Source organism: Topomyia yanbarensis, chromosome 2 (genome assembly GCF_030247195.1).
Source record: "Topomyia yanbarensis strain Yona2022 chromosome 2, ASM3024719v1, whole genome shotgun sequence".
NCBI lineage: Eukaryota > Metazoa > Arthropoda > Insecta > Diptera > Culicidae > Topomyia > Topomyia yanbarensis.
The window spans coordinates 458,282,442-458,297,844 of NC_080671.1; the positions used below are offsets into that span (position 1 = coordinate 458,282,442).

Genomic DNA, 15,403 nt, shown 5'->3' on the forward strand with positions numbered 1-15,403 from the left:
ACCAAGAAACTCGTCGAAAGCAGGGTTCTTCTTAGAATTTGAAATTTCTGGCTGCGGCACTGATATGGAATGTTTGCTTTTTCGAGTAAATGGTATTATGATTTTTGTGGAGGTATTCGTGTTCTGGCCCTCATTTTTGAACTACTTTAAATTGATGTCTAATGCTTTCTATTTGAGATAATATAGTCACATTTTCCCTTCACAAGAATTACAATATCATCTGCAAATACAATCACCTTGTATCCCATTTCAGTTAATGATTTCGTTAGCTCGTCTACAGCTAATGACCACAACAAGGGTGATAGAACTCCCCCTTGAGGGCATCCCTCATTTGTTTTCATTGGCCTTGTCGTGTTTCCAAACGTGTTGTTATTTCACGGTTTATAATAAGCATTGAGTAGACCCAATTTATTGTATAATCATTGTCGTTTGTGGCTTATGCGAAACAAGCCCACACTTATTACTTCTCAACATTTGAAAACCACAGACAACAAATTTAGCAATATTAAAGGGAATTCCTAAACACGTAACAGACAAATAACGTACTAAAAATCACCCCCTTCCTTTCCCTCCCATTTCAGGTCCGGGCCATGGAGCAGCGGCTGTGTGACTGGCCCAAGTCTCAGAGCATAACTGGGCCAGCCGGAAGTAGTAACAGCGGAGCAGCCAACAGTCACACCAAACCGTCTGGAAGTTCCTCGACCGATCCGGTCAAAATCTCGCAGCTCGAAACAGCCGTTGAAGAGCAGAAACAGTTGCGCCTCCAGGACGCCCGCCAGGTCGGCGCAAAGGCAGCTAAAATTAAGGAGTGGGTCACAAACAAACTCCGAGAGCTAGAAGAACAGAACCAGCTGCTGCGTGAGCAGAACATCAAGTGCAATCAACAGTTAGAACTACTAAGGAACCACATCGCCACCCAAAGCAGTAGACATAGTATACAGCAACCAGTTAGATCTAGTTTAAGCTTAGACGTGCAGGATTTTAAACGTCGCAGCGGTCGACGGCGTAGCGAATCGTTGGATCCGCCGGAGCATCGCTCCCTGCTGACGTCGTCCACGGTGCACCATCACCGACGAAACCTTTCCATGGAACCTCAGGAACTAGCTAGGGATCTAGCGGCCGCCGTCGATGGGCTGCATCTGATACCCCTGAATCCCGGCCCACAGCCCAGTCCCATCTCGGATATGGATGCCGCGCACGACTACGCGGAAATCTACACACCGTCCCGGGAAAAGGCCCCCACGTGGTTGAAAGGTCTTCCAAGTGGAGGCTCTAGTACGACCACCTCGGACTCGGTGGCTGAGCTTGGTCCAGCGAGACCACCAACGCCTCCCCTTCACCGGTTTCCCAGTTGGGAGGCCAAAATTTACCAGGTTAGTGTATGGAATGTTAATTTCTTAGAAATATTATAATTAATGATCGTTTGTTTTCGAAAGGTGGCCAACGATGGCCTGGCCGGAGACGAAAATGAATCCCAAGACCAGGAGTCCGGGTCCGGGATGACGTCCAGCGTTGGGATAAACTCCCGTTCGCAGACCGTTTCCGGTGGATACTGTGATATTAGTGTACCGGTTTACGCCACCGTTAAAGGGGTAAATTTCTTATTTTTCTGGATGGAATCGTGTTTCTTAATTGGAAAATCTGTTTTCAGCGTGCCTCCCAGATCCGGTCGATGCCATTTACCGGCGATTCCAGTGATGACAGCAGCGACGGGGAAGAACATGGTGCCATCATGACCTGTGCCACGTCCACACACAACTCGCACAACTCTACCAGCACGGACAATACCGAGACGAGTACCTCGGGCAGTGCCTCTAGTCCCTCGAAAAGCCTCAAAACCTCCTCTAGTCTAAGCCCGGCCAAGCGCAGTGGGTCCGAAAGTCCAAAGAACAAAACACGAGGTGAGTTTTCCGTTGAATGCTTTTTTTCTTGTGCTTCGTTAGCTTCCAACACACGTTTTGTCCAACACACTAAATTCGCCTTCCGATCAACTCACGCAAAGGTAATTTGGTTCTTTTATGCATGAGCTCGCAACGAAATGCTACGCCGCTACCTAATTTTGTGACATTTCCTACTGAATTCTATAACAACTTTGGTTTGCCGCTGGGATTCCACTAGTTTTTCGTTTTTGCGAAGTCATACCGCAATGCAATATCCAATATCAAACGACTAATTTTAATTTCTTTTTATTTCCTATTCCCACCGACATTTCTATGACACGATCCGCTTCCTGAACACTAAAATACCTATTCCACCACCGCTAAACTGACACATCCGCACACACGATCCACCAAATCACTGTCTCTGTCGCCACCGTGCCCACCACCACCACCAATGTAGTAATTTCAGAAATGTCCTTTGAATCAGGGCTATCCGACGACTACGCGATACCACCGGATGCAGTGTCGGCGGTGGATACCTCCTGCATGGACGCTTCGATGCCATCACTGTTGATGCGTACCTCCTACGCTGATTCCCCGAAAAAGATGGAAACACTGGAAAAGGTACACGTTCGGAACCGTTCACCTGTCAGAGCAATTATTTTATTCATCATTCTTTTGATAGGTCGGTCATCTGGCCAAACTCGGTGGGAAGTTGAAAACGTGGCGCAAGCGTTGGTTTGTGCTGAAAAATGGACAACTCACGTACTGGAAGAGTCAACACGATGTGACGCGGAAGCCCCAGGGAACGATCGCACTGGATGAAGCGTGTCGGATCAATAGAGCCGAGGGAGCATCCACGTTCGAAATTGATACCGGAAAGAAGGTTTACTATCTGACGGCGGATTCCAACGCCACAATGGACGACTGGATCCGGGTGCTGCAGAATGTTCAACGAAGGAACGCTACCAAACTGCTGCTCAGTAGAGACGATCAGAAGCCAACGGTGCAGGGTTGGGTTACCAAGGTGAAGAATGGCCACGCGAAGAAGTGCTGGTGCGTCCTGTTGGGGAAGATGTTCCTGTACTTTAAGGCACCGGGAGAAACGGTAGGTGATCGGGGGTAAAGTTCGTGACGTACAACTGACAGTTTGATTTCAGAACACGCTGGGACAAATCAACATGCGGGATGCTCGCGTGGAGGAAGTGGAACACGTGTCCGACTCCGACTCGGAAGAACGTGAGGATCCTGCCCAAAGCCAAGCGAGGCTGACCGTGGCCATTTATCCGCAGCATCAGGGACTGGTACGCTACCGTCTTTCCGTGTATATCATGACACAACAGTTCATAAAAGGGGTTTTTTTCTCATCTCACAGGGCCCCACATACCTCATCCTGCCAGGCAAACAAGAACGGGACAACTGGCTGTACCATCTAACCGTAGTTTCCGGCGGAGGACCTAATGCTGGAACTCAGTACGAACAACTGATTCAGAAACTGATGGAAACCGATGGCGATCCTAGTAAGTGATGCGCGATTCAATCCACTGAACATTCTTGTAAACAAATGTTTATCCAACTATTTTTAGACTGCGTCCTGTGGCGACATCCGATTCTTCTGCACACCAAGGATAACATAACTTCACCCCTGACTTCACTACATTCCGAAACGCTCCAAGCGGAAGCTATCAAATTGTTTAAGGTGAGTAACACTTCTCTCACTGTCCAATAAGAAGAGAAAAAACTAACAACTGCCACTATCGCCACACCAGAGTTGCCAGCTGTTCCTTTCGGTGGCCGTCAATCAGCCGGGTATCGACTACCACGTGGTTCTGGCGCAGAACGCCCTCCAGCAGTGTCTGGACATGCCAGAGCTGCAGTCCGAACTGATCTGCACCCTAATCAAGCAAACGTCCCGCCATACCGGCCAGAAGCTGGGTGTAGGTGTCCAGGTAAACAAGAAACTGGGCATACCGGCTCGTGTAAGTTGTAGCAAAAGAAGAAGAAGAGGGGAACGCGCGCTTCTCACCGTGCTTCTTCTTATTTATATTATTCTACCGTTTTGTTAAAATCATTAGTAAGAACATTTTAGTGCCTTAGTCCCATTTATCGTTTAACCAGGTTGTCATGACTAATACTGTTTTTTTATCTAGTTATTTTTTAGTCTGTTAAATCATCCTCATCCTAAAGTTAAGAAACGATTGGCATGAATTTAGAACTCTTTGATTGGCTATAGTTTTCAGACCTACATATTGTCAAAAATAGAATAGTTTATTGCGAGAAAATCCCGCACAGCGAAACCACAATATCAACCTCCGGTCCATGGTGCGTTTGTCAACATCGACCGGACGGATTTCTCTATTCAAAATCTACCTAAATCCTCTCCTGAACCCGACTTCCTACACATTGTATGTAAGTTGTGTTTGCAAGTTAATTTAACGGCAGGATTATGAAACTATAGCGATTCCCCTCCTACGACAAAGAAAATCGAACTAGAAAAAAACCGTAAACAACACGTTTACTAAAACAGTACAAGACTACACGAGTAGGTGTCCAATTGTTTGATCCACGAAGACGTTATGTTTGAGTCTAACATTAACATCGCACCTGCATGAATCTAACCTAACAGTTCAACCTCCGGCACCCTCTTTATACGCCTTCCATTAACTATCTGTGTCTGTCCTGCTTTCAAAGCTTCGGCATTTTAGATTTTTTTTTTTCGTTGATGTTTTATTACTGTATGCGTTTATATTGTATCTTCGAATGGAACGACTTCCTTCGGGCGAGTGTGATACTTGTTTATATAAAGTTGGATCGTCGCTTGAGTGCAGTACTCAACCGCTGTTGAAAGCAATCTCTCGGTGTTTACGATCGCATTAAACTGGGCCCTGCGAGGATGAGCATAATCGGAATTTGATTTCAATCAACACAGGTGGTTTATTTGTTTGTTACAGTGCTCGCTGTTGAAAGATTTGAATCAAATGCTGTGTGGTAAACTATAAATAAAAATATTCGACGAGGGAAAGCAATCATGGATGGAGCAATTCGATTTTGGTTTCAAATTTTACATAAAATCTTGAGAAATTAATGATTTCATTAATCCAGTTAGAAAGGCTGCAATAATCGGATTGGCTATAAGCTCTGATACGACGAAATACATGGAAACTGATAGAGAAAGAGGTAGTCCGAGCGGTTTTGGTTCCGAGGTGGATATGGATGGGGTACAGTATCAGGTTGTCGACGAATTCATTTGTCTGTATATTAACGAGCATGCAACGTGCTTTATACGATGGAAGAGGAAATGTTAAAAAAATTGAAGGTTGGCGGAGCTATGGCCCACCCCAGTAGCGAGTTTTTTTTTTGGCAGAGGTTTGCGGTAAACGCTCTCCAAGCCGCACCGCTCAACTGAAATCAAAAAAGTAAAAAGGTTATTGAAGAAAAATGTATTGTGGTGTACTTGAACGGATCAGTTTCAAATTAAAATTCCCGCAAAAAACATGTTAACCCAAAAATTGAGTTTTGTTGTGTTCAAAATTTTAAACAAAAATTCATGGCAATGAATCAATTTTTTTTTTTGATGGAAAAGAAACCATTTTTTTGAATTGTTTGTATTTACATTCTCGTGTACTTGAACAAGTACACGAGAATGTAAATACAAACAATTCAAAAAAATATGAAAATCGAATGAATAGTTTTTGCAATATCACGTTCACCGCAACGGTACTTTTCAAACAACTTAGTTTCGAGATAATTGCGTTTGAAGTTTTGTGTTAATTTCATACGTGAAAGAACCAGCGCGGTAAGAACGGCTGTAGTTTGAAATCTAGTGCTCCGATCTGGATGAAATTTCGCACAGATATTTTCAAAAGTATGTACTTTCCGAATATTCAATAAAATTTGTTTTAATTCTTTGAGTTCCAACTTTGTATATAACCCCTTAAGACCACTCGAGGCCCCTGCTGGTATCTTCAGAAGATATATTTATACATACCGTAAAACGGGGTAAATTTGATCAAATGAGACCTTTTTCAGTAGCGTACGATAAGGTTAAACCCTCTAACAAAATCATCGGAAGAAAATACAAACCTTATTCTAAACATGTTGAGCATTTATTGGCTACGATTATTTCGTCATTTAAGGTGTTATATATGTTGAGTCGTCCAAAAAATCCATTTTTTTTATTCTTCTATTGTAAAGCTCAGGTTCTTAAGAATGTTACTTCAATTTTTTTTATAGAGATCGGAGCAGTTGACGCAAAGTTATAGCGTTGCTTATACTTGAAACTTTAAACGCGATTATCTCGAAATCATGTTTCTCAAAAGCGTCTTTGCGGTGACTACGACTGCCGGAAAAGTTTTTAACCGATCTCAAAGCTTTTTTCTTGACTTGTTCGTAATTTAACTGCCGTGTCCCCTATATATAACCCCTTAATTTACCTTTTATGAACACAAATTCAAATTAAAAATGATGCAACTCTCGTGCATCGTTTCAATCTGGTTAAACAATTTCTCGTATATTAATGAAATCAATCAACTTCAGCTGAACTGATCACTTTTCTAGAAACCGTGAATATTTTTGTCCAATAATTCATTTTGAAAACCCGAGATTTTACATGTTAACTATTTAATTTTGACTATGTTCCCGAAAAAGTTCGATAAAAGTCAGCTGTATCCTTCTTGGGAATTTTGTTTTCTTACGAGACGACGCAATATCGGGCCATTAAATTGCCTACCGGTATGCAAATTACACGACATTTCAAGCGTTTTCTCTCATTTCGATACACATATTTTGCTGATCAAAGTTACCCCGAAACCAACGAATGAAAATTTACAACAAAGTAATTTTATTTTTATAGTAAAACGAAAAAAAATACACAACAATTTGAACATTTTCAATCTATGGGTACCAGTACTTGTTTTAAAAATGCAAACAGTTACGTCTACTTGAATATAGTTATTCGAAAAACTGTTGAAAAATGATCAATGTTCCCCCATTTTACGGTAAAACTTTGTCGTAGACACTATCTTTCTATCTCGTTCCATTAAAAAGTTGATAACAGCGCCTCCCTAGCGACTGAATTTCGAACTAATACGAAATGATCAAAAAAGTGCTAGATGCCATGCAAAAACTTTGCCAAAGATATCCTAACTCTAAAACAAAAGATAAGGAAAGAGCGTGTGAATTGTGGGTTAGACCCTTTTGGACGCTAGGTACCCCCGGGGATACCCTTCCCCCCGGAAACAATCAGTTTGATCGTGAGTTTGAATTTGTACCAAGTAGACCACAATTAAGTTTGCATGGGAAAAAAGATGGGTGGGTAATGTCTGGGACATAACCGGAGAGATGTAGAATACATAAGGAACATGTTCTTCAAATATGTTGATACTCATTGGAATTTTCGGACAAAAGGTGATTTGGGCGAGGAATATTTCAAATTATTCTTTACAAAAATGATGGTGATCCTGAAAAGGACCGGTTTTGTTGGCCTTGTTGGCCTTGGTGAGGGAGATGGCTAACGATGAAATGAATTGTTAGCATGAGGAAGTCGCGTAGTACTGGCCAATGGCAGAACAGATAATAATTGATTCCTGAAAATCAATTTTTCTTTATTCATGTAAATTATACATACTTACAAATCTAATAGAAGATTCCTCGTCATATTTCTGAATCATTAGTGCGAACATTGTGTAATTTGGTTAAGTACAATGAAAGTTACAACCTTTCCAAACTCGACCTTCTGTTCCTTCCGAAATATTGAAATGGGGTGTCTATATTAAACCGTTAGTCGTGGTCACAATAAAAAAGATGGGTGGGTAATGTCTGTGACATAACCGGAGGGTCGTGATTTCAATTCGAGACGTTAATTTAAATCTAATTCAACAGAATCACGTTTGAATGGGAAATTTTCAAATAATTCTCTATGGTAATAATGGTGGTTCTGAAAAGAACCTTTGGTATCGGCTTTGGGTTTGATCGTGATGCGCTGGATCGTTGGATATATTTGGCATGATAGTTACGTGCCTGGCGAACTGTTTTGTAGCCTCGAACAAAACGACAAGACTGGCTTCTTCGGGTACCATTACGGCTGAACTTTATAAGCTTAGCTCGACTTTGAAATCCTGCACAATCTCACGAATCAGATACTGGTAGGGCCATTTTGTTTGCTACTAGCACGGAGCTGCACAAAAAAATCATTTAATGCAGTTAGTTCACGGAGGCTGCCAAAAAGCTCGAATAGAAGCATGCGACTTCAATGTTTCCCTTAAACACATGCAATTAAAGCAACACTGATCACTAGAGGGATGGTGAGGGAACACGCACATTCGTTTTGGTAATACTGATAATAACAGTAGAAAGGAATAGAAAAGCAGTGCACGAAACGAGCGAGAGGATAATTTAAATTTTTGTTCCGTGTGCAAGCTACTTCTTTCCACACAACGTATTATGTTGCTTGTTGAAAATTTGTTACACATCTTAAAATGAAAGTTTCAGTTTAACTCTCACTAGAACACAATTGATTTGTTCTGAAAAGAACCGTTGCTTTTATTGTAATTTACGCCCACTCCCAGCGGACACTGTGAGCCAGTTTGATTTCTTTTGCGAGAAAGTTACGTACTTGGCGCACTATTTTGTATCCTCAAACAAACCGACCAAGTAGGCATCACTGGCTTCATTACGGCTAAGTTTTGTAAGCGTAGCTCGACTTTGAAGTAATACACAACCTTACGAACCAGACGCTGGAATGTTAGCCAGCGGATTAGTTGCTCCATTACCCTTTAGTTGGGGCGAAATACTGGCATGGCGACAGTTCTTGATCGGTAGTTGGTTGCGATGGGCCACCAGTAGCTGGGGCACTTTTGCGGACCGTCATCATGGCCAACTGCTCTCCTCCGGTGGACTGGCTGCTTGCTAGTGCTTGAACGAATACGAATGATGAGAAAAACCGACCGACCAATATTCATATATGAAAACACGAGAAAGCACTACTATCGCTCTCTCTCTCTCTCTCTCTCTCTCTCTCGTTTTCGTGCCATTCCTGTGCCTTTCCTTTCCTTTCGTTATTGCATGTTCAGTTTTTCAATAACAACATTCCAACAATATTTTCAAAGAATGTTGCAGATTTGAAAAGAAGGAAGGAAAAGATTTTCACAAATTTAAATTTTTGTCTTATTTGTTAGCGCTGATACTGGCCATGGGATGGTGGGGGAACACCCACATTCGTTTTAGTTATGATGGTATTAGCAGCAGAAAGAAATGGAAAAGCAGTGCACGAAAACGAACGAGAGAGGATAATTTAAATTCTCTTTCTTTCTTTCCACACATCGTATTTCTTACATAGCTTTCTGAAAATTATTTGTTATACACCATAAAATGTAAATTTCAGTTTAAATCTTATTAGAACACAATTAATTGGTCCTGTAAAGAACCGTTTATTGTTTTATTGCGGGAGCATAATTCAGACGCACTCCCGGCGGACACGGTGAGCCAGTTTAATGTATTTGGCCTGAAATTTATGCGCTTGGTGCACTATTTTGCATTCTCGAACAAACCGACCAAGTAGGCATCGTTGGCTTCTCGGGGCATCATTACGACTGAGCTTTGTAAGCGTAGCTCGACTTTGCAGTCCTGCACAATCGCACGACCCAGACGCTGGAACGATAGCCTACAGATTAGTTGCTCTGTTGCCTTTTAGTTGGGGCGAAATTCTTGCAGGGCGACAGTTCCTGATCGGGTTGCGATGAGTCACCAGTAGCTGGGGCACTTTTTCCGACCGTCGTCATCGCCAACTGCTTTCCTTCGATGGACTGGCTGCTTGCTAGTGCTTGAACGAATACGAATGATGAGAAAAACCGACCGACAGATATTTATATAATCGCGCTAATATGCACTACTATCGCTTTCTCGCTCGTTCTCGTGCCGTGCATGAGCCTTTCCTTTCCATCCGGCTTCTAATGGCCTAACCAAAGGAATATACCATCTTTCCCCCACCAACTGCTCTCGTCAAGCAACCCAATGCGAATAATCATAGGAACAAACATGTAGTGGACCAATAGGGTGATGAGCCTATTTTCACCATGCTAAGCAAGGTGCCTTTCTAATTCGGTAATTTCTTGCCTTACAATCAATGGAATGCGTAAAAATTGACATCAAGCGCTTTGCTTTGTTGTTAAGAACCAATACAATAACACAAATGCGTCGAAAACAGTAAAATTCTCGTATTTAAGCACAATGAAAACACGAATCGAGTGCCCCTATTGTTGCGCTACCATTTGACTCTGCGTTGAACAAAGATGGCAGACACTGCTCTAACCAACGGCTTCAAATGGGTAGGGTGATAATAGAAACATGGCGCAAATAGGCTCATCACCCTATATAAACTTTTCATTATTTTATTGTTCGGTTAGTCCACCATAGTGACGGCTCTGTGCGGGATGGGCTGAAAATTTTCACTTTTCCGAGTCGTTTTCGAAAGATTTTTCAAAACACATTTTTTTGTTATTAGTGCATGTTATACATACTTCAAATTTTAATACAGCATACATATTTTCAACAAATTGGCCTAAAAATCAAACCATTCTGTTAAGTATGATAAAAGTTATTAACGTTCAAAATCTGACGCGGCGCCGCAGCCGATATTTTGAAACGGGACCCCTATATTGAAAGCTTAAATGTATTCTACATTAAAATCATCAATATATATGAAGAAAAGATGATTAACGACTCCGCCACCAGGTGACATTTTACATTCAAGATGTGCTGAGTTAAACCAAAATTATTGATATTATTAACAAGTGAATCCGTCATGCGCAGGATTCCTGTAAAAATTAAAATCAAAGTAGAATTTCTAGTGATGAAAATGATAAAATTCGTTTTTCAATTCAAGATTTCCAAAAAGAGACATATAGTTATGTCAATTGGAAAGATAACAAAATATTTGAAAGATAGTAATAAAAGATCGTTTCTCTTGACAACATTTCCATAATATATCATTTACCTGGAAGAATTACCCCTTGATGGCCATGTTAGCTTAGCTTTGGTAGACTGCCCGTAGCTGCTCTTCGTTATTTACCTAATGAGTGAAAATTTACAAATAAACCAACAAAATGATGCTTGGGAGAAGCAAATCATTGTCACTATGAATGTTTCACTGACTCAACATTTCCATAAAATTGTCAATAACGACGCCGGCCACGTTCAATGCTTTGCTACCGGGAAAGACAAGGAATGTTAGTTCGACACTCGCTGTTATAGATCGAGACTGCATCTCCACGGGCATCACGGGAAAGGAATTATGTTAGTAGGAGAGGGTAAATATCAGGAGATGTTTTGGTACGCAATACGATCTTAGCGATATGCACGAAAGTCGTTCGCGATCAATTTCCAAAATTTGTTATCGAGCAGCTTGAACTCCGGACATCCGGCCATCGCGAGTGTTGCTTCTTACTTATACTTATTACGATCATTTTTCGATTTTTTTTAGTAATAGTTTTTAGTTTTCGTTTAGCAGCTAGAGGAACAATCGATTTTATCCATGAATAAAATATGAAAAAAATTTGAGCGGCCTGAAATAAGCAAAAAAAATACACTAGCAGCCTCACGCGCGTGTCGTTTGTTCCCCTTCTCTGTCAGTACACGACCACAGTTCACACCCGATCTTCTCTAATGCCGTTTCTACTCGAAACGAAACTAAGTCAATTCGGCGTAGGTTTATAAAGTTTCACTGCGACTTTTTGAAAGCCATGGGTCAGTTTATAATCTTTTTGGTTAGAAATTCCAAAGATCGGTCGTTGATACTGCAAAAAGCCTGCTGTAACTTCTCTGTAAACTGTTAAAGTAAATTATTGTGCTAGTGAATAAAGATACAAAATAGTGAGTGGTAGGAGCATTGTAATATCGAGTCTGTTAAAAACAGTCGGTGGACAAACGGTGGCAGATATCGGATGAATATTTTGTTCAATTTATTTATTAATGATCATGAATATTGGTTTCTAAGAGTGTCGAAAGCTTACATAATTTAACAGATTTCTAACCCTCAAAAACCACATCAAGCATCACAACGAATGTTGTGGGAACGGAAAACGATATTTTCAACCGTTTTGCCTTTCTCATATAAAGAAAGGCTATGCAATCACTGAAAAAATCGACTTTTCAACCGAGGCCCGGAGGGCCGAGTGTCATATACCATTCGATTCAGTTCGTCGAGATCGGCAAATGTCTGTGTGTGTATGTGTGTGTCATTTAAACTCACACAATTTTCTCAGAGATGGCTAAACCAATTTTCACAAACTTAGTTTCATCTGAAAGGTATAAGCTGCTATTGAATTTTTAGTTGATCCGACTTGCGGTTCCGGAGTTACGGGTTGAAGAGTGCGGTCACACAGAAAATTCCCATATAAACTGGTACCACCATGATGTCCAAATGACTTAAAACATATTAAAATGGGTTCAATATTACTCTAGTTTGCGAGTCTGGATCGCTAATGATAAATCAAAGCAGCTTTGACCACATTGGCCACCTATGACGGTTCTAGATGCCTCCGGGGAACTCGCCAAGTTCCTAAGCAAATATCACACCTATTACCCAGCGAATTCTCTACCGATTTTTACAAAATTGAACTTCAAATGAAAGATACGGTAATGCCATTGGCTGCTGCTGAATTTCATTCGGTTCTGACTCTTGGTTCCGGAGTTACAGGTTGGTTAGTAAGGTTACACTGGAATTTCCCATATAAATCGGTACAATCGTAACACCGCAGATGCTAAAAACTATTGAAATGGCCACCACATTACTTCGATTCGCACGTCTAGATCACTGATTGCCAATCTTGGGATATATTGTCTACTATCGACGAAGACCCGGATTCGGGGAATATTCCACAATTTAAGTCACATCGGTTCTTCGGTGATGACTGAACCGATGTTCTCAAACCAAGTCTCAAATGAAAGGCAACATTTGCGCGGTTGAATATTTTGTCGCAACTCAGCAGACCCCCCCCCCCCCTCCCCCCACCCTAGCTCTCACAACTCACTCCTTCATCACTCCTCTCCCTTTGGACCACCCTCACATCCGAATTTCCTTCATCTACCCCGTATACCGAAATAAGATGAAGGATTTTTGACGCATCCTCCTACAAAGCTCCACTTCCAAACCCATTCCACCAACGGAAATGGCGTTGGTTGAATCCCTTTGTTTTCGTTTCTATTAGACATATTGCGCTGCCTCTCATTGTGTAGCTAAAGTTATGTGAAACCCATTATACAATGAGTTTTTTAAACATTTTGTTTTGTAAAAGTGGTGCGCGATATTGTGTTTTCGAGCATACCAAGCAAATGTTTTAAATTTTAAACACCATGGGTTATTTTGGGTGATTTTAAATATACTGTTTACTGTGCAAGTATAGCCACCAAATATTTGTATTTTTGGAATTAACTCCAAAGTAAAACTTTGTGTATCTCGTCAATGCAGGGGATATTTACTTCGGCCAATCGCCTGAAGAATTTCGAAAATATGCTTTTGAATATGGAATACGCGTCAAAGTAAAATGCCGGGGTATTGAGACTGAAATATATTGACAATTGTCGGTTAATATACAATTTTATTGAAAAAACATTCAGCACGAACCTTTGATATAATTGAATCTCCATTTTCTGGCGTATTTATACATACCGCCGGGGCCGGGATAAATTGCCGAGATTTTCGCGTCACACATTTTTGTCTATAACAACAAAGACAATGCAACAAACACTGTGATAAAATTCAGGGATGTTGGCTATTTTGCAAAATCTATCTACATCAAAGCGGTAAAAAATGGAAACTGCATACTAGCCCCGGTCTCCCCTATACTTTTTTGCTTAAAGTGAGTCTGCGTCTACTTGCGTGGTAGTCGTGGGATACGTGCTAAGTGAAATAAGAATGTAATAGACATTTCCACAAATTCTATTGAACAAAACCAGCTAATGAATCATAGTTTGGATAAATGAGAAAGGCGCAGTTGCACCACTGGGTGGATTAAAACAGGTTTTTGAAATAAGATTTGATATAAACTATGAGCAACGCACTTGCCATACGAAAATTTACGAATACAGTAATAAATTACTCGATTCCCCCTCAGGTTTCACTGCTAAGTTCTTCATTTGATTGATTTGAGATTATAAGGATTTGTAAAGGATTTTTCGCAGATTATTAGATAAATATTTTTATTTATGGGAAAAAGGTAGCAGCTTGAATTGCTGGTAAGGGTGTGTAGCCATGTTTTTGTTGAATATTTGTTACACGTTTCACGTGGTGCAGTGTCTAATTTGTAAGGTCAGCTTGAGAGCACGAGGGAATGCTGATGATTGTCAGCGTTATTACGGTTTCCTCAAAGCGCGTTTTTTGTCAAAGAGGCTAGCCGTGATTATGATTAAAACCAACTTCATTGGTGTAGGGACTTGTAGTGTCCTTGAACGATCCATCTAAAAAATTGTTCGTTTTTTTGCAATCGGGGACGATTGTTCCAAGAAGTCAATTTTTTCTTCCGAAAAAAAATTCATAACATTGATATGGAGGGCTTAGATGAAAAAATGGAATCGTTCAAGGACACGGCAAATAAATTACGAACATTTAGAAACAAATTCGAGATCGGTCAACAACTTTTTCTGCAGTCCTCCACTGCAACGACGTTTTTTTGGGAAAACATGATTTTATTATAATCGTGTTGATAACAATTGTCTTTCTCCGAACAGAGTCAACTTAGATGCCATGTGGTATCGAGCGGCTGGAACCAGGAATTGGTCCACTGGATTCATGCTTCCGTGCCGTGGGTGGTAGTAAAACATCGATTTCTGGTAATATCTAGATTTTCTGGTTTTTTTTGTACTGTATTGGGCGGTTGTTGTGGCCGATATAAAACACTCGAAAGAATTCATATGTGAGTTACTGGAGGCCATTAAAGTTTGACCCAAACTACGCGTTTTACCACGTTTGGCCTTAGATGTGTGATATAAATCTTGCTGAGAGCTTATACTTTGATTTGTGTCAAATTTAGCTTTAATCCGTGGTGGCATACATTGTCCATCCTCAACGGCTCCCGAGGTCTCGAGTTTAATTTTCTTGTGCCTTTTCTTTTTCTTTTGGAGGTTTTCATTGAAAAACCCCGGGACAGTGGATTGCACCGGTGTAGCATTTTCTAGCAGCAAAGCAGGCCGCTAGACGTGTTTCATTCTCACTTCTGCTAGAAAGTCCAAATCCAGTGCACTTTACTACCTCGGCGTTTTTCAATGAAAAACGACATTTATTTCAGAGAGCGATTAAAGGCGCTATAACCTAGGCTCATTAGCCAGGACAGGTCTAAATACCTCTGTTCCATCCCAGGAAGTTAGGACCAAAGGAGTGACTTTAACCTTCTTAGCCAAGTCACTCCGAACGATTTATCACACCCCTTTTAAACTGAAACGGTTGGCACGGTTGTCCACGTTCCTTCCTTATTTAAAGTTCAAAATGATTCGTTGATTAAATTTTTCATTAAATGAATAATTTGATTGCC

The 15,403-nt window shown here is 41.0% G+C and overlaps 1 protein-coding gene across 11 annotated transcripts in view; it reads left to right on the top strand.

Annotated features, from left to right (window-relative positions):
- The window catches only part of LOC131685888 (uncharacterized protein CG43867), a 1,093,825-nt gene that overhangs the window by 1,046,895 nt on the left and 31,527 nt on the right, over positions 1-15,403 (top strand). For 5 of the 11 annotated variants that reach the window (XM_058969895.1, XM_058969900.1, XM_058969904.1 and 2 more), the window contains 9 exons: positions 582-1,373; positions 1,437-1,592; positions 1,652-1,901; positions 2,341-2,504; positions 2,566-2,988; positions 3,041-3,184; positions 3,256-3,400; positions 3,467-3,579; positions 3,650-3,859. In XM_058969895.1, coding sequence (XP_058825878.1) covers positions 582-1,373; positions 1,437-1,592; positions 1,652-1,901; positions 2,341-2,504; positions 2,566-2,988; positions 3,041-3,184; positions 3,256-3,400; positions 3,467-3,579; positions 3,650-3,859 — 2,397 coding nt within the window. The remainder of the gene's footprint in view (positions 1-581; positions 1,374-1,436; positions 1,593-1,651; positions 1,902-2,340; positions 2,505-2,565; positions 2,989-3,040; positions 3,185-3,255; positions 3,401-3,466; positions 3,580-3,649; positions 3,860-15,403) is intronic. The other 6 variants (XM_058969902.1, XM_058969898.1, XM_058969897.1 and 3 more) reach the window with 3 other exon arrangements.